This window comes from Scophthalmus maximus, chromosome 8 (assembly GCF_022379125.1).
Source record: "Scophthalmus maximus strain ysfricsl-2021 chromosome 8, ASM2237912v1, whole genome shotgun sequence".
In the NCBI taxonomy this organism is placed as follows: Eukaryota; Metazoa; Chordata; class Actinopteri; order Pleuronectiformes; family Scophthalmidae; genus Scophthalmus; species Scophthalmus maximus.
In genome coordinates, this window is record NC_061522.1 from 8,408,974 (window position 1) to 8,428,393 (window position 19,420).

General features: G+C 42.5%; 1 protein-coding gene and 1 long non-coding RNA gene across 6 annotated transcripts in view; one reads left to right on the top strand and one right to left on the bottom strand.

Annotated features, from left to right (window-relative positions):
- Nucleotides 1-19,420, bottom strand: part of cntln (centlein, centrosomal protein) — a 93,401-nt gene that overhangs the window by 21,842 nt on the left and 52,139 nt on the right. For all 5 annotated transcript variants that reach the window (XR_004794281.2, XR_004794280.2, XM_047333929.1 and 2 more), the window contains 8 exons: nucleotides 16,210-16,310; nucleotides 13,330-13,427; nucleotides 11,887-12,416; nucleotides 8,789-8,870; nucleotides 6,813-6,894; nucleotides 6,178-6,446; nucleotides 1,841-2,068; nucleotides 293-390 (listed from right to left, as the gene is read on the bottom strand). Coding sequence is in view for 3 of the 5 variants with exons in the window: in XM_047333929.1 (XP_047189885.1) it covers nucleotides 293-390; nucleotides 1,841-2,068; nucleotides 6,178-6,446; nucleotides 6,813-6,894; nucleotides 8,789-8,870; nucleotides 11,887-12,416; nucleotides 13,330-13,427; nucleotides 16,210-16,310 (1,488 nt within the window). In the remaining 2 variants the exon portion in view is untranslated. The remainder of the gene's footprint in view (nucleotides 1-292; nucleotides 391-1,840; nucleotides 2,069-6,177; nucleotides 6,447-6,812; nucleotides 6,895-8,788; nucleotides 8,871-11,886; nucleotides 12,417-13,329; nucleotides 13,428-16,209; nucleotides 16,311-19,420) is intronic.
- LOC118312698 lies at nucleotides 14,709-16,327 on the top strand. The gene is made up of 3 exons (XR_004794282.1): nucleotides 14,709-14,765; nucleotides 15,107-15,147; nucleotides 16,197-16,327. It is a non-coding gene; the product is annotated as an uncharacterized LOC118312698 (long non-coding RNA).

The window sequence follows — 19,420 nt, forward strand, 5'->3', positions numbered from 1 at the left end:
CATGAGAACATGCATAATTTGACGAATGATTCATGCAGAGGAGAGGCATGCATAAATGGAGTGCAGCAGACGGAGTGCTGCCACAGGGTGGAATCAAACACTACGGATGAGAGCTGCACAGAATGTGCAAACATGCAGACAGAGACACAGTGAGATGAGGAGACAAAGACAGAGAGAGAGATGGGCGCAGAAATAAGAAATGTGAAATAAGAGCTGTAGTGAAGTGCATCGGTCAGAAAGAAACACAAAGAGAATGAAGTTATAGTAATGAAGAGAAAGGTGTGAAACTCACTTGTCCTGCAGCTGGCAGAGCTTCTCTTCCTTCTCCTGGAGTTGGCCTCGCAGGGCTTTGTTCGCTGCCACCTGCCTCGTGACCTCCGCACTTGCACTCTAGGGGGAGGGCACACGGCGCGTGCGCGTTTGTTAATGTGTTAGAGTGTGTACGACAAGGGGTGGGGAAGGTTTTCACGACACCACTGATGACAGGTCATGCACAGTATGCTTCCTCATTATAGCTACAGCGGGAGAGTGGAAGGTGCTAAAAGAGGTTAAGAGGAAAACTGCATTTTTAAAAGTGGATGAGATAAGGGGAGTAATTAGGGGGCATCATTTTGCGGACCTATTTTCTGCTCAATATATTTTAATGGGGATATAACTAATATGCTTTTCAACATATATTAAAATTTAAATATTTCAGTGCATTTCTGTCCATGAGAATAACTGGACATATGTCCGTCACTAACGATGCTTTCACTGCATTTAAACTAGTAATACTGGTGAGATTTTTGAAAACTCCACCACTTTTGTGCTGTACTCTTTGCCCTGAGTAACAGAGACATATGGCCCATGATGACAGGTTGGCTTCTGATCATAAAACTGATGGATATTTGAATGTGCATGTTCACTTTGGTTTAAAGGGCCCCATGTCCCTGGTGGGAAGTGTATCAGTACAAGCTTTTGACAACACGCTCACTCAGTGTATGCACCCCCACAGCGCATCCCTCAACCAACCCTTTTGGTGTCACCTGACATGACTTCCGCGGCCGTGTGTAACGACAGCAGCAATCTGCTTGGTGACACTGACGAGCTGGCTGCGGAGAGGGTGATAACACTGTGGTACCACTCACACCTTATTCCCTGTGATGTAGGGCACGTCTCTGCTGTTATTCCTCATTTCTCATCTTTCTGACAGGTACTCCGTAATAAGATCAAATGATAAGAAATGCTAATTCATGTTGAAATCACATGCAATTTGAGGTGATGTCAAATGTAAATTGAAAGGCTCAAGAATCTGTTTTTTTTTTACACACCATGATTTGAAAGTAAAACCTTGAGCATTTCTTTCAGAGTTTCTAAACTCCTCAAGGACTGCGGGGCATTCAAACCAGTGAGATATTAAAGTGACTCAGAAATATTGATGTTTGAAAAAGAAAATAATACCAGGGAAAAACATAAAAGCATGTGTAATCCTGTGCTGCCTGGTACTGCACAGCAAGTAATGAAACAGCAACAAAAAGGAAATTCAAACTAAAGTGTTCAAAAATCTGAATATTTTTTTTCTTTTATTCACAAACTTGCCTGATGTACCACTGTAAATACAATAATGTATGTAGTGTTTCCTTACAAACATTTTTTTGAGCCCAATATAATGAATACTCTAAAGAATGCCCTTGCTATCCATGTTATTATCCAGTCAAGCTTCACAGTGCACAAAATTGGAAATAAACAATCTTTAATACCATCATCCTATTAATCGATTTATCTCATAAAGACAGAGCATGAAAAAAATCCATTCGCTCTGGAGCTCTATTTGAAAAACACAAGTCTTAGACCAACTAACCTTAAGTTTGGCTTGAAGTTGTTTGACCTCAGCCTCCAGGGCCTGGGGGGCAGGGTTAGCTGGGGAGGGCATGGTTCTGCCCTGGCAGGAGCACTCTGCGTTTACAGGTGCTATTGGTGGTGGAGGTGGTGCAGTTTGCTGGGGGAAAGTGATCTGCCTCCACTGCTCCAGCTCCATCTCCAGAACCTTCTTCTGCTGCACCACGCCAGCCAGGTCAGAGGTCAGCTTCTGCAAATTGACCGACAGATGGAATTGGGTAGGGCTAGGGTACTGCTGATGATAGCACAGCTAAAAATAAAAGTTTTGTCTACCGTTATTTCAACCAAGGAAAGATTTGTGTTATAGGATAGTGAGCATTAAAAAGGGATGGGAGATATGTTATAGTGCAACATGAATTGACTTTCGCCTGAGGAAGTTTGAGTCTAACCAAGCTTTCTCTGTTGTCCAATGAAAAAATGTATTACTGATTTAGGAAAAAAAATCTGCTGACTTACACAAGTCTTACATGAAAAAGATAAACGCAGAGACAAAGTAAAAAATAGGTTTGAAATAGTATGTGTTAACCATGGGAGAGCTAGAGAGCTATGGGCTCTGTTTTAATATCACGTCTGTGGAAGAAAAAACAACCGTCCTTTTTCTATGGTAATTAGGAAACATATGATGCTGCTATTCGGTCAACAGGGCCTAATTCTCACAGTGATTGGCATGCATAATAAAGCCCTCCTGCAGAATCAGAGGGCACCTTGGGACAGAGGGAGTTCGGCATTTGGTGAGTGGCTGGGTTTAGAGTGATGAACGATAATGGCGCTCGCTGATCATGGACAACGTACAGTGTATCAATGATGCTTAACAAACATCTGAGGTGAACACTTTCAACCACACGGTGTGTGGTGGAGCTAAGCAAAAAAAAAAGAAAAGAAGATTTTTTAATAAGAAAATATGGGGCAGAAACACATCTCTGTCCGTTTGGTTCAATACTGCCACAATTAGCTGATCTGGTATCATATCAAACATCAAGAATGCTTAATGGCACAAATAGGAGACATGATACATGAAGATGTATGCTGCACTCACTGGGTAAATACTGGAACACACACACACACACAAGTGAAACCGCAGATTCCCAGGGGTTTGCTCTCTGCTCTGCATACATGGAGGTTATTGATATCTGGTTGCTGGCTGACACCTTTTAATAGAATCCCTCTTGTTTTAGGTTTCCTCTGTTCTGCTGAAGACGCACATGCCATATCCCCAGGGAGGGGGGGAGGGGGGGGGGGGGGGAGTGATAGGGAGAGAGAGCAGGAGGGAGGTGTGTAGGGAGTGAAGAGTGAGGCTGTGGCTGCTGTGGCAGTGGTGCACGAATTAAGAGTGGCATTGATGACACTTCCTGTAAGACAGGCTTTGATTTTGTAGGCCATTTTCAGCCACGGTGAGAGATGACACTGACATGGACTGATCTATTGGTGGTCCATTAGGCTGGAAGGGAGGACAGCTCTCTCTCTCTCTCTATCACATCAGAACAACAGTTAAGTCGAGTATCACACATTAATGATGCACCTTGTCTCAGAGACGCCAGTAACTTTCTGGAAGTTGGTCTGTAAGTCGGCCCCAGTGAGGCACAGTAAGCAGCTGATAAGTTTTGCACTTTTGAACATTAGTATAAGTTTAATATACATTTTTTTGATTACCGAACATTGTCTTAATATGCTTAAACTGTTGCCAAGCTCAATTCAATTAATCCTGTAGAAACTTCTTTACCTAATTTGGATTTTAATGGCAATACTTCCATTTTCCCTGTTAATTTTACCAGCATGCAACAACAGCTTGTACTCACCATTACTGTCTAAAGGCTGGTTATTTATTTTTATCCCCTGCGTTTACTTCATTTTGAATTGTTGACCTTTTTCTTGTTTTTAACTTTGTCATGCATGAAAGGTGTAATGTATGAAAGGTACTATAAAATAAAGTTCAGTTGAGTTACCGTAGCATCTCCTCAGTCACATTGTATTCATCCTGCTGGCTATATTTTTTTTGGGGTGTGATATGTGGTACAGCTATCATTCAAATGTAAATAGTCTGGGTTTCAGTCAGTGATGTCTGTTGCGTTCCCTAATCCTGTGATAATCCCAGCCCCTTCCATGTTAGAGGCGGGCAGGTGATTCCACACTTAAAGAGATAAAGCTGGTAAATTTGGGGGGACGATGTCTCAGTGCACTGAAAAGTGAAGCAAATGGGGGAGAAATGATAATGAGGGAGGTAGATAATCCAAGCAACCAAAGGATCCAACACTTAGATGATATGCATGACTAGTACATTTCGTCAAGAGCTAAACTCGGCGGGACAAGGCGGGAATACTTCACCTGTCACCTGAGCTTTTTAAGGTTCTTATGACACCTTCGAAGGGGATTACAGTTGATTACAAATTAGGTCTCATTTACGAATCTTAAAGAAAAAAATGTAAGTACAGTAAATGTCTATGATCTAAAACATCCGTTATAGATCACAGACTGACTTTCGGATTCAACTTTGACCTTTCCATGAGGGTTTAGATAATCTGGCTAAATTTTTTGTCATCTACAACACGTGATCATCTGACCGCTGACATGTTTTGCACATTGGACTGAGTGTCAGTGATATCGCCTCTGCTCTCATATCTTAGCTGTTACTGTCATAATAACTGACCAAAGTTGTAATGAATAGGAATCATCCTTTAAGATGAAGAAAGGTAAAAGGGGTTACATTCTGTTGCTGACAGACATCTATGAGGATAAAATGATGCTGGTGCCAGTGGTAAAATTGTCACTATGTTGTTGTGCACATGTTCCACTTAGGCTGAGACATGGACTACAAGTCTATTACTGTCTAATGTTATATATTTGAGGGCTACAACATCTGGTATATATTGCAACTACTATAGCCAGTCATTAAGACATTTAGAAGCTCACAATCCAAATTAAAACTAAGAACACAATGAGTAGTGGAATATAAAAAGGAACATAAGAGAGAATAAGCGGGTTAGGGTTAGGGTTAGAATGGAAGGAATAAGGAAGTAGGAATTAGGGATGGTAAGGAGGCAAGGAAGGAAGCCACAAGGGAAGGACCGAATGGCCAAAAGATCAGGAGACAGAGCAACACAAACAAGTTTCTGTGAAACCGCCATGCTACTTCTCACATGATGGCCCCTGTGGAGGCCGTCCTAAGCCAATTACAAGCAGAGAGTTTTAGTTGGAGAGTTGGCCAGGACCGGCTGGAACAAGTCCAAAGTCCATCACCTCTTGCCCTTTCCAGAGAGGGCAACAAGACCTGGCTTTGGCCAGTCAGTTGGCTGCAACTTTCTCTGGAGGAGTGGCATTAATACTGCACAAGGAAGGAGGAAAAAACAGGAAGACAACAATTCCCTCAACAAGTCCACTCATTCACACAACAGTATGTGGTGTGTGTGTGTGTGTGTGTGTGTGTGTGTGTGTGTGTGTGTGTGTGTGTGTGTGTGCGCCTGCGTGTGCCTTTACTGCTATGTCTGAGTCTAAGGTCTCGTTAGGCCTCGGCAATCAGATGCCTGGGTAGGAGCACAAGGGCCACTTCCTAGGTAGCAACACTAGAGGGAGGCTCTCTGACCCGTGTGTACAAGTGCAATATACTGCACTTTTCCACACAGTAAATATACAGACATACAGACACATGCACCTAATCAGGTGTCCAGTGCACCTTCACTGGCTGCTGCTATGTCTGAATTCACCAAAAGAAGTCTCCTGGCTGTCGGATTAACGAATGTGTCTGTCTGGATGTCGGTGTGTGTGTATTTATATGTCTGTGTGTTTTTGTACATATGTTGGTGTCCACAAGGAGTCCCTGACAGGAAAGATACTGTTTAGGGGAAAAAGTGCTTTGTGTTTTATTTATAGTCTATACCAAGTCTAAGAGTTTCCTACCTGGAGGCAGGTACTAAATAACCCAATGAGTGTATGGCAGTGGACTCAGTCACCTTGTATTCGTATTTGAAGAAATTGAAACTGCTAGTGACACAGATTGTTGTGGAGAACTGGCTTCCTAAAACATTCAGCAGGACGAGACAACGGCAGAGTCGAAGAGAGAAAGAGAGATTCCCCTTGTCTCTTCTGCTCTGTGGCGCTGACCTCCACAGGCAAGGGTAGGGCCTGTCAGCCACACTTATTAAGCATGATAAGGGCAAAGGATCTGCTACTGCTGCACTCTCAGCTCCAAGCAAGTACAAAAGAACCAAAAAAACCCAACAAGACAGAGACAAATAAGATTTTCCAACACTTACAAACAGCTTTCTTCTTAACTCATCTCCTTGTTTTTTTCTCTCCACAAGTTACCTGTATGAGCTGCTTGCTGCTGCAGAGCTTCTCATTGAGGGAGTTGAGCTGTGCCGCGATCTTCTCATTGGCCCTCCGCAGCTCTTTGGCTGAGAGCACAGCATCTTTCCTGGCACTTTGCAGTATGTCGATGTGACGCTGTAGGGACTCTATGCGCTGCTGCAGAGCGGAGGAGGAGCAGCGCTGGGTCTTCATCAGCATCCTCTTTCTCCTACACCTCCTTTCCTCTCCCCTCATCCCTCGTTCCCAGAGCTCATGCTGTTTATCGTCTAACAGGAGGAAATACATGCAGGCGCCTCAGAGTTGACAAGAGCACAGAAAAACTCCAAATCCCTATTTAGAAGCCACTGCTGGGATTTAACAGGCATGTGTGAAAGTGTCTTTGTGTATACACAAGTGAAAACCGAGATATATTTAACAACTTGAATGATTAACATTTTCCATTTATACCCAACAGAGGAGTGTCAAGCTCTTAAAAAAAAGAAAAGAAAAAAGCATGTTTACTTAGCTCAAACTGAAATTTGTGTTTCTGATCGACATCATGTACATACATTGAATGTTTTTCTTGCCTCGATTAATAGTCGATTAGAATTTTGTAGATTTGCATTGGTGTGAAAAGGGGGAACTTGCACTACCTTGGGCCACAACATAGGGTTGTTTTCTGCGAGATTCTGCTGCTGGAGGTTTTGAGTTGGAGATCAGTGAACACCTGTAGGACTAAAAGAAGATGAAAGTCAGACACAGTTATGAAAAGCAGCTGTTAAATGTAACACAACCGGTTGACATGTTCATGCTTCCTGAGATGCAGCTCATAATGACACTGTGATCACAGCGTGTGCTCAGTTTAACGCGACAAGACAAATCACCCTGTGCTTTAATAATTCACCTGAGCGCGTTCGACTGACTTGAACTTGAACGCTTCTCAGCACAGTTATTACTTCTGACAGATGCTTGCAAATGCTGCCTTTGTTCAATCACTGTCTGGAGGCTCAGATTAACTCCGGCAGTATGACGTGTGTGAGTGCACAGTCATTTGCACTCATAAGTACCTATGCATGACACCTCCGAACTCCACCGTTGTTTGTAGTGACATCAAAGAAACCCCCACCCTCCCCCTTCCTCTCTGCCCGTTTCCTTTGTACAGGGGTCAGATAGGATTTGATCAGTGCCGGGTTTGATCACACAGTGCCTTGCAGAGAGGCGCAGGGAGTTGAACCCTTTGGTTTGTGACAGAGCACGTCGCAAGGGGCCAGTGCTGTTATAGCGATGAGCCCCGAGGAGCTGATTGGCACATTTAGCTGATCTGAAGAGGGGAAACTGAAGGAGATGTGAGATTAAGGGTCCTGACAGCTCCCTGGCTACGTGTACAACACCTACCCTTTCTTCCTCTCTCCCTTCTACCTTGCTCCCTTCCTTCCAAAGAGAGAAAGAGAGAAGAGAAGAGGACACTATGAGTCCCCCCCTTTCCTCTCTTCCGCTCTCTTCTTGACGGACATACAGTATCTCTCTGGGGTTTGGAGCTGCCATGTCCTGCTGTGAAGTGGTTTTATGTGGACAAGAGTAAGGGTCCAGGCCTATTGATTTCATGGTGAGAAACTGAGATAGAAAAGAAAGAGCACCCACAACCACACACGAGGAAGCCTCTGTGGTTGCAGGAGTAAAGGGAGTGGCCAGTTAATAGATGCATCCATTGGCAACCATTCCAACAAAGTGTTTTAGAAAAATCAATCACACTATCAACATGTAAATGATCCACATTGAATCTGCAACAAACAATTTATTTCATTATCAATTAATCCAGCAGTTATTTACTTGATTTATCAATTAATCATTTATAAAATGCCAGAAAATAGTGAAAATCCAAAACAATATATGTATGCACATTTCAGAAGCAGGGAGCAGTAAGTATTAAGCATTTTGCTTAAAAAATGATGAAATGATTCACTGATTACCAAATTGACACTATCAATCAATCATTGCAGTTGTAATTCACACTGAACCCCGTGAAAATTTTAACAGGTGCAGGGTTTGATTGTTTGTTATTATGTTTTTATGTTTATGGTGGCCAGCTCACAAGGGCCAACTGGATACCTCCTCAGGTACCAATTGTACAGCTGCAGTGCTGGAAAACCAAGTTGTTCATAAGCACATGAATTACAACTTGAACTCAACATTATCAACTTTGTTCCCTCTCCAAATCAAAATCTGTCACAAAAAGATTGTCTGACCTACATCTCTAACAATTATAAACCTGTAGAGACCAGAGGCATTTTACATATTGCTCAAATTACTAGATTAGGAACATCAGTGCATTTCATGGACTTCAGTTTTCAATATCACTGGGATGATAACTGTTTCTATGGCTATGCTAATGTAGTTGCACATTAAATTACAATAAATGCTGGTTGAATTCTACTTGCAATTTTGTTTTGTATAGATCATCTTTCTTCATACATATGAAACATGCAAAATATGCTGAATATCACATTGCAACCAATTAATTTTTAAATTATTTTTTGGGGATATTTAGTATCAAGACATTACATTTTTACACTGCTGATACAGCATATGATTATATAACCAAGAGATTATATGATGAGGGCAAACCAACCTTGGTGTTAGCATGATGTCTGCGAGCTGCTGTCCCTGAGGGCACACTGTTGAGACTGTCCGAGTACTCTTCACCACTGTCACTGTGGAGAAAGGTGAGACGGGTCATTACAGGCCTGAAGTTGGACCCAAGTACCACCCTTGAACAAAAAACCAATTTACCATTTATGGTTGATTTAGTTGACATCAAGCAAAAATATGTGCATTTTGCCGCCCCTCCTTCCAACAGAAAATCAATGTCCCATCCAATTTCTGGGCTGGAAGTGTAAATGTGGGTGTAAATTAAGTGAAAAGCTGCAGCGTTGGGTGCTGATAGTGAATGCATCAACATGTATGAGAGCGGCTGTGGCCTTCATTAGCCCTCCGTGTGTGACAGACGTGTGAGAGGCACGGCTGAGTGGAGCCACACAAAGTTGCATCTGATGGACACACCGTAAGGGCTTCCTGACACACACACACACACACACACACACACACAGACACACACAGACACACGCATGCATACACACAGACATACACACACACAGACAGACAGACAGACACACACACTGACGGACACACACACAGGTTTATTGACAGTGACCTTTGATGTGAAGGTGGAAGCCAGTGACATTTACGCCGGCGGGTTTATTAAGGTGGGGCCTGGGAGAAGCAGCAGAGGTAAAGACCACAGAGAGAGGATCTAACTGGTACTTGACAAGACTGGGGTCTAGTTAGGGTTAAACCTGGTCTGGAGGGGGCACAGGGACTTCCTGAGGATCAATAATCACCACCACCAAGACCAGGCTTTACGTACATTCTATGAAAAAAATGCTTCCCTAGCCCACCGAAACGTGGTTTATTTAGCTTTTTATTAATTTTAATATATATCATTAGCACTGAAAAATACTATATTAAACACGATACTTTAATATATGATATAGTTAAAATTTGCTGAGCTGGCATTTTATGGTCCTACTTCAGGGTTGATGTGTGATACTGAACATAAAACACAGGTTTGTGCATTTACAGTATAAATGCAAAATGACACAGGTCAAACACAGACACAAACTGAAGAGAAAGAGGAGTAATTGAATGGAGCAACAAATGAATGTAGACGCTTCGACCTATTCAGCCAAGGAACAAAGCACCAACCCAGCGATTAACTCCTGAGCCACAGCCCCCAATCAAAACACCAAATGACTTATCTTTTGGAACAATGGCCTTGAATTCCTCCAATAGTTGCCCGACACCGAAGCTGTTCTGGTGGCTTGTGGTAAGCCCCTTAAAAACTTTTGTTTTGCCCTTTTTCAGTAATTTACCACCCACATGTAATGCATCGTCCTGTAGCATCAAGGACATGTAATATATAAGCACAAGTTACTTATTCCTTATAACCGAACTATTCGGTAAGACATTCTCCATCCCACCTGTTTTTATTATGTCCTGCTCAACAACATAACTGATGATCTGGTCAGCTTCCTCTAGTGAGCTCAAGAATTCAGAGAGTGAGCCAGAGGCAGGGAGAAAAAATAGGGGAAAAAAACAAAGACTTGGCAGTTGCCTTAACGAGTCTGACATCTTTATTTGACACTATTAGGGCCAAAGCTCCTTAGGCAGAAACACTGTATTTCCGGGAGTGCCTACCAGACATACTGCAGGAGAAGACCCCTGCGAGATAAGAGACGCAGAAGGCTTTACAGTAACAAATCAGTTGACAGGTACCTTAAATAAGACAACATCTCAGTTTAGACACCTTCTTTTGCAAATCCACTTAGATCCTCCTCTCAGGTAAAGCGTATATTAGACTGCTGCTTATTAGCTACATGGAGAGGCATTAGGAAAGCAGGGCATAGCTGCACCGAGTCCCCTTTAAACAGCCTCACATGGATAGAGCAGGGGATTACAGTCAGATGAATTAGTTGGTGAAGAGATGGCGATTTAGTAGGACAGAGCGAAAGAGAACAGACAGAGAGAGAGGCGTACGGGCAGAGAAACTGAAGGGAAATAAATATCACCGATAGCTCTGGGTGTTTGAAATCAAATCATTCCGACCATCACTCAATAAATGTTGGCTCAGTGGCTTCTTTGCATAAAACATACATGAAATAATTACTGTCGATGGTTCTTAATTTAGAGGGTGTTAAACAGCTTGTAGACATCTGGTACTGAGCCGAGTAGGGTCATTCAAATTGTATCCGACTAAATTGAGAGGAGAGAGGAGGGTGGGTGAGATGGAAAGGAAGTGTGTGTGAGTGTGTGTGTGTGTGTGTGTGTGTGTGTGTGTGTGTGTGTGTGTGTGTGCGTTGGGAGGAGGTTACAGGGGTTGCTGGAGGAAATAAGTATAGCGCACACATGTGTGAATTGACATGCCACTAGATAACAAACATGACGAGACATGGAGACGCTGGCCTCTGTGCATGTATGGTTGTGTGTGTGTGTGTGTGTGTGTGTGTGTGTGTGTGTGTGTGTGTGTGTGTGTGTGTGTGTGTGTGTGTGTGTGTGTGTGTGTGTGTGTGTGTGTGTGTGTGTGTGTGTGTGGAGGAAGTGGATGGGGGGGCGGCGGGGAGCGAGTGGTACTTGCAGGGGGATCCTTAGCGCTGTCAAGGGGGGGTTAGTGAATGCACAGGACCAGTAAATTAAATCAAACTGCCAAACTGTCAATTTCAAGATAGCGTGACTAGTGCATGAAAATGGCATCACTGGAAGGTATCAAGGCTTTGGCGGCCTCCTCATCCCTGGGCTTTTCTGGCACCGGTTCAACTTTGTGTGGAGAGGTGGCTAATTTTGCATGCAAATTTCAGTCAATAAGCTCCAAGCAAGGCATCCCAGGATATTTCAAAGGATCTGACAGTGGTTTCCCCCTCCTCTCTCCTTCGCTCTATCATTCTTGCTCCCATTCTTCTTTTGGCTCCTGAATACCAACTAGACAGACGATGAAATTCAATCACCCATTTGCTTATGCTTTGCATATGCACGTTGTCCCCTTGATGCAGCGTGGCCCCCCACAATTCTGCAAACCCACCCTCTCCACTCCTTCCACCTTAAAAATAATGAGGCGGGAGGCAGTAAGAAGAAGTGCGTCTGTGTGTGCGTCTGCATGTGCGTGTGTATCATTACCTATCGACACTCATGTCCTCCCACTCGTCCTTAGTGGGACTGGGGCTGCGGCCTTGCCAGCTGATGGCTTGATTGGGGCTGACTGCTCGGTGGCTGCACTGGCGTAGTGGACCTCTGAGCCTTGTTGTTTTGAATTTAACCTTGCTGCTAATGTTGCTAGCGATCCCCCCTGCCCGCCCAGGCCCTGCGGCACGGTTCCTATAGAAGTCCCTGGCCGCTCTGACAATCCCCAGCTCCTGTCTAAGCTTCAGCAACTGTTGATGAAGCTTTGTAGCCTCTTTCTGAGATGCAGCGAGACGGGCTTCTAGAGCCATCATCTCTTTGCGATGCTGCTCCCCTTGGGCCAGGGCCTGTGTCTGGGCTGCCTCTTCACGAACGGCTTCCTGGGTTCGCAGGTGATCCACAGAGGCTTGGAGTCTGCGGCAGTTGAGGGCCAAGTCTTTGTTGGCCTCATGTAGCTGTTCTTTCTCTTCTCTCAGCCTCTCCGTCTCCTCGTCCAGGGACATTACCCTCCACTCCAGCTGCTCAATCTGAAACAATCAGAGATATTTTTTTTCCCCTCATACATTTTTCCACATTTACCATAAATACTCTTCGCAAACAACTCTTGCAATGCTAGTGAAAACAACACTGGAGTGAATATTTGAATGAAAAAGGCCAGATACTGATTTGACCTGCTTGATGTAGCATGCAAACAGTGGCTTCCCTCTCCAATGACATTTTTCTAAAGGGTGTATGTGCCATTGCATTAAGTTTATGCTTTGTGTATGGTTAGAGTAAGGGGTTCAACCCTCCACTCCGCAACCTGGCAAGATTATGGATATCTGAGTGGCAGCCCCTTACCCTGATCACCCCTAACTAGACCGCAACCAAGAGCACTTAGTCTATTTGTAAGATCTTTGGTGGAGACTGTTTAAGAGAACAGTGGATGCCTGCTGGGTTTGTGCCCCCAGGCAATTTTTCCCATTTATTTGGTTCTCAGTCTGCCCGCTGGTGAAGCCTGGTACCTTTCAAACAAAATTAGATGGCTATCCCTACTCTTGATGATTCACTGCCATGAAGGTAAAAGGGGGGGAATCATATAAACTCATGCAAGCAGGGGTTTTTCAAAGCATGTGTGCAAGCCAGGAAGAGCTACAATACAAAAATTTTGTATTCTCAGCTAACTTAACACATATTCATCTTGCTATTACCCACCACAGCTATTATTTGTTTTTATCCATGGAATTTTAACTGCAAGAGAAACAAACTACTTCCTGGTTGACACTTTGACTTCGAAATTAGTGCATGACCAATCATTCCAAGAGTGAGAAGACTTTCAAATCATTCGTCAGAGCAAAACCGAATTCTCGTTGATTGAGGCATTGTGCTGTAGTTATGGCCCTGTCGGGTTTCTTTTATTGGCAATGACAAGGAACACTTAGTAATGACATAGTCTTGTACCTTTTTAAATGACTGCTCCATTCGCTCTGAAGAAACAGAAGGCTTTTTCGGAGTGCTGCTTTTGACCTGGCGTTCCTCTACCACTTTGTGAAGCAATTCTGCAAAGGGGAACAAAGCTCGTTATTGTGACATGACTTGTCAAACTCAGGTTCAATCAATAGAATGATAATAAAGAGGGTAAATTAAATCAATTAACATTAATAATGTCCAATTTCTTTCAATCAAATCAGAAAAGAACATAATCACTAATGCTGGAAGGTCTTGAATTTTTCCCTGCTAAAACTCACCTCCCATTTCTAAAATATTAACAAATAACCTTTGTTGCCCTGATTAACAGAAAGGTACAGTATTTTATTTTTTTAGCCCACAAGGAAATTCAAAAACAGTGTTCACACAAACACAGACTGCAACATGCAATGGGCAACGTCTCTCTAGAGATCTTAAACAAACGAAAAGTGCTTGAATCCCTTGTGAACACATGGCCCCAGGCTGCACTGCTTTGTAGTCCAGTATGTTTCCCCAATGGACGACTAATCTCACCAGACTAACATGCTCCTTTATTCTGAGAACTTCAATAGTGGCCTTGGTAAACATATTATTTAGGCTTTATGATAACAACAGAATGCATGCAGGAGTCAAAGTGTTTGGGGATTTGATTCGCATAAACAATACAAAGGGCCTCAGTGTCACTGTTTGACATACAGTAGATACATCTGCAGAGGTTGGAATATCTTCCAAGCTCACCTATATGCAAAGGGGAACACAAAACAATATTAAACTTTCTGCCTTTCATTCTCTTCTGTTACACATTCATGGCAGGACAACCAAAAAAATTTGTACAATGAGGCTGGAAACATTAAATATTCAGGACCTTGACTTTTAGGTCAGTTGATCTTTTGGAGAGCGAGTTGGAAAAAAAGAGGCCATAGAAGGAGAGAGAGTAAAAAGAGAGAGGGGTTATGTTGTGAGAAGCTGCTGCTTCTCTGCTTCACATTTGACGCCTTGCCCAGGGAATTTTGTTACTTTGAATTAGGCTGTTCTTTTGTCTTTCCAGGATGTCACAGTCAATCAAACAGAGCACCAAATAGGACAGGAGGGCTGCCGTGTTCGCTGGGTACATAACCAGGATGGGAGACAATTATCCAGCTCCAGTGCCGGTGGCTTGGGAGTTGGCACCTCAGCACTACCTTGATAAGAAGACGTGGTGGCTCCCTAGTCACCCACTGTCGGAGGAGGTCCTGGCATGGCAGCATACATTAACGTCCCTCCCACATCTCCTCATGGGCTGCAGCACAAAGGCCCTGTTCCTTTCATCTGCTGCCTTTCGTTAGCGTGATTCGAGTGTGAGAGATCAACCCTCTATGCCTTTGATCGGGTCACAGAGGTTCTTCAGTGGTAAATGTTGTGGCCATTCACAATATCTTTTCTTAATAATGGTGAGTTTACTTTCAATTGTTGCCAAACATATCGTCTCATCTGCAAAGTAACTGACACAGCTGACCTTTATTGAGTCACAAAGTTTATGATAAGATTATTTGTGCCACAACCATCACAGTTTACAATTTATTGATTTTACTACTTTTTAGTGGAATTACAATAGGCAATGCCACCATGAATTAATAAATACATCACAGAAACAAGCTATCACAGAAATAATGCAGTGAGAAACGAAACAGTTTTCAATGGAGCAAATGGAGCTCTAGTGAAAACTATAATATATTTAAGCATTCTACCTGCCTACCTCTACCATTTTAAACCATGTGACTTTTTTTTCCAGGTCGCATGTGTGTTCCCATTGAAACTGGTCATTTTGACAAGGTTGGTTATTATAATACAAACCTTTGGCAATATGTATTGCATTTATTTTATAAATATAAAATATGAAAAAATCCACTACCACCCCCCAGACACATAACTCAGTACTTTACTTAATATCTTTTTAATGTTGGTATGAAACAGAGAGAAAAAAATTGTGCAAAGCCACTGACTGCAGTTGCCAACTGTTTGTATTATTGTCACACGTTTAATGTCTAAAAAACAATCTTCATATTTGTGAACCTATCAGTATAGAGCACTTCTCTATTCTTCAAACAAAGTGAATTTTTACCTGATACAAGTTGCAAAATGATTTGTAAATCAGAAAACTCAAGCTCTTGTATAATGTTTATATTTAAAGATTATTTGTTTGACAAGATGTAAAACTAAGTATGTCCTTCCAAAGGAGCTTATTTCCTGGTATTCCTGACTTGACTGTCAATAAGAGAGGATCCACTATTTTAATTAGTGCCACCTTTTAAATCACACGCTTGCATCTCTAACAGACACCATCATTGGTTGTGAGGAAAATTAAAGTGATGTAGGACAGATTTGTTATTGAACAAATTAATTAAGGCCGCCGATTAGAGTGGTCAGTGTCTGACAAAAGGATGCAGACTCGATTAAAAGCAATGTGCTTTTTAACTTGATGATATAATCAGACAAGATGAACACTACTTGATCACTCAATCAATTTGCAAGGAGCTGATCAAGTCTTAATTGAGTTGTCCTTTTAATTCCCCTGGGAGTTGTCTTATTAATTCTGCTCACTAGAATGTATGGTCAAGAGGTAAGGATAGCTTAGAGATGCTGTCATGTAAAGCATGGATACCGTTTCACCATTATATGTATTATTACCAGTGGCTTTTTTGTTTGTTCTTTAAGCCAGTAGCAACGTCCTAAGGTTGTATTGATGAAAGCAGAACAGTAGAATCAAGTAGAATTATTGTGTCAAATTTAATTTAAGCGCAATACTTCTAAACTTAAATAAAGCTAAGTGGGTTTTTTTAAAGAATCATGTCCATTTTTTTTGTCTCGTCCCAAATATAAAGAAAAAAGGCTCACCTCGGTGTTCATTTGCAAGATACAGGTGGAGCTCCTTCACCGTGGCCCGGTCCATAGCAGCCTGGACTCGTAACATGTCCCTCTGCTCCTCCAAGCTGGCTCTGCAATCACGCACACATTATGAACTTTTATTCATATTGCTCTTAAATCCTTTTCCTCTCCAAATATGAACGGAATAATAAAGATAACTGTTGAATCAGGACCAACACAATAATATTGAGTTTTTTTTTTAAATCTCCACGAATATCACTCTGGATTCCAATGTGGAATCCATTATTGTAGATAACACCTTTTTCTTTTCACATTTTAACCCGATCTGTGCGCACTGGCTTCTATTCCAACAGAAAAGACGACACTGTGGAGAAATTGACTAATTAAAATGGTTTTTTTAGTCATCTTTAAATCAAAGTGACATGCAACATGAAAGGCCAAGGTAGGAAGGTACAGTGTGCATCTGTGTACATCATAACAGGCAAACAGACTGGAAAGAGTGCCCAATTACCTCTGTGCAATTAGCTTGATTTCTGCTAAAGGCTAATTATGTGGAGCCATGCTCGAGACTTTGCACTTTCAAGTTATTATTAGGACCCCAACTGATGTCTACTGAGGATACACACAAGCCCCCACAGAGACAACCACACCTGAAACGCACACCTCACTCCCCTCCCCTCTGCTGCGCAGAGTCGGAGAGAAACACTAGAAACGAGCTGCTGCTACTGTAGTGGCATTCTTCCCTCAGTTAACCTCATTACAACAGTAGGTCTTCATTCTGACTGACTTCTTCAGGCATGTGGTGAGTAAAGCATGCGTGATACACTCCGAACCATGTGAGGAGTAAAAGGGCATTTGTGGTTATGGCGAATTGTTATAATAAGCCTAATGTCAATTAACTTAAACTAGACACTGTTTAAAACCCATCTTATTTTGCCAGATCAACCGTGAGATTTGTCCACACACGTGCCAGGAAAAAATGAACAGGGAGAATTATCGCCATAGCACAGGGAAGAGAAGCAATTAGCCTTTTTAGCCCACACATTCCAGCAGAGGCCTGGTCTAATGGCTGACCGCAGCTTAAATAAGTACACAAATGACTCTCCCTGCGGGAGGTTGAGGAAGCAGATGGATATGTGTCGCTCCTGTATAGATTTGCCTCCATAAATGAACTCAAGTCGATGAGGCACCAGCACTGCCTTATGTGTGGAGGATGTGATAATGGGACAAACAAACTGAAATATGCAGTATGTGGTGGGAGCCTGTTCCATCTCATGTTTCTCTTTTATGCCTTTTTGGATGCTGATAGTATCGACGCTAATCCAAAATTCACATGCAAAGCATTCAATTTTGTTGAAGGATAAGCATATTTTCTTGGACGAAGGAAAGATTGGATTGCAGATGTAGTTCATTGGGCGAGGGCCTCCGGTTCCACAACATAACATTCTAGAATTGAAGGACTATTGCATCCTTATTCAGTAACACTCAGTTTTTGCAGCGTGTGCTTCTTTCTGCCATATGAATAAAATTAACAGATCTACATGCAGTGAGGTCACAGGAGCAATAATCTAAATTAGGTGAATAGTTAAATGGAAGAAAAAAAATTAAAAAGTAAAACAAATCTTACTTTTAAGAAATGCACCTGGTTTCCTGGCCAGTTTGTATGTTAGACCTCTTACATTAAATGAGTCACAAAGTTCCAGGAGTTTTGGTTTGTGTCAAAACAACAGATGGCATTTGGAATTACTTTATCTACGAATGCTTTTGGATAATTTGGTCAACAACTTAAAATTCTCATTTAAATTAAGCGTTAGATACAAACACATATTTCCACAGTCTTTCCTCTTTTCCTTAGGTGACACAGTATAACAAATTTCAAAACGATTTCATTCCTCACTGCACATGGATGGGGTATGCTCATATCTTCCCCTACAGTCTCACTCCTTGCACATTTCCCTCTTGTGTGAGTACATCATTTGATAAACAGATGCTTATTTTCAGCCCACTGGGGTCCTGATGATGGGAAGAAAGCAGTTCTGAGGATCCGATAGGATGCCGAGGCAACACCGTAAGGCTGTGGTAGCATTGAGCTAAATCCCAACCTCAAGGAGCTACCTTTTAGACCTGCATCACATTACAACCGCCTCCAAGTGAAGAAATTCCAGACATTTTCCCTGCGTCAGACTCTACCTCCAGTAACCTGTAGTCTATTTGAAATGAAACCATTTTTTTCTTGTCATATCTTAGTGGAAAAGGTGTTCTCTACAGCTTTAACCCCTAAACAGTATTCCAAGTTTTTCTTCTAATCTGGATGACAAATCAAATGAAGGTAGCCGAACAAATTTCAATTCCCTCTCAACTTGCCACTTCACCTCAGGCAGAATAACAATCAGCAGGGATGAAAGAAAAAGAAGCTTCTTGGCAGAAGCTAAAGTAAAGGCAACAGGCAGGTGTTATGTTCGGTAATGATGTGGTCTGCAGTGTAAGTCTGTGTCTCACGCCGCGTTTTTGGCCCCGTTTTTAAAAACATTTGCACATTTGAACGTCAGCCCCCAGCTATCCACTCCATGTCATTTGATCTCATCCCCTACCTGCGCTGCGCCAAACACAGCTTAGAGCGCAAACTGCCAGCCTCCATCCACAGAGGTGTACAACACAACATCATCTGCGGCCATTGTGCTCTCACATGCCAGCCTCCTTTTGGTTTCTTGCTCAGCACATAAAAATACACGGGAAGAGCAGGGAATAGGGTGAGAGAGCGAAAACACCTCTGGCATTTTTATCGCAGGGGAAAGAATCTTGTTTGTGTGTGTGTGTGTGTGTGTGTGTGTGTGTGTGTGTGCTATTCCCTTATGATTAAACTCAAGCTAGAGGGCTATTCATTCATAGAGGGAGTTTGGGTGGATAAGCCACTGTTGTCAGCAGAACTGGTGACTGCTGGAGTTTACATGGCTCTGTGCTGTATTTTAGCTGTGGGCAATGTAGCAGCAACAGCAACAGTGAGTCTTTAAGAGTGAGGTTTACAAGCCACTGATACGAGAGGTAAATGGGCGTTGATGTAATAAAACTAATGGTAGAAGCAACCTTGGTTGTCCACAATGTTCCCTGTTCAATAGGCTTGTTGATACTGCTCGGTATCCTAATATAAAATAAAAAATCGTCATGAATTAATTAGAGTATTAATTAAGTCGGCCCTGTGACAGACTGCCGACCTGTCCTG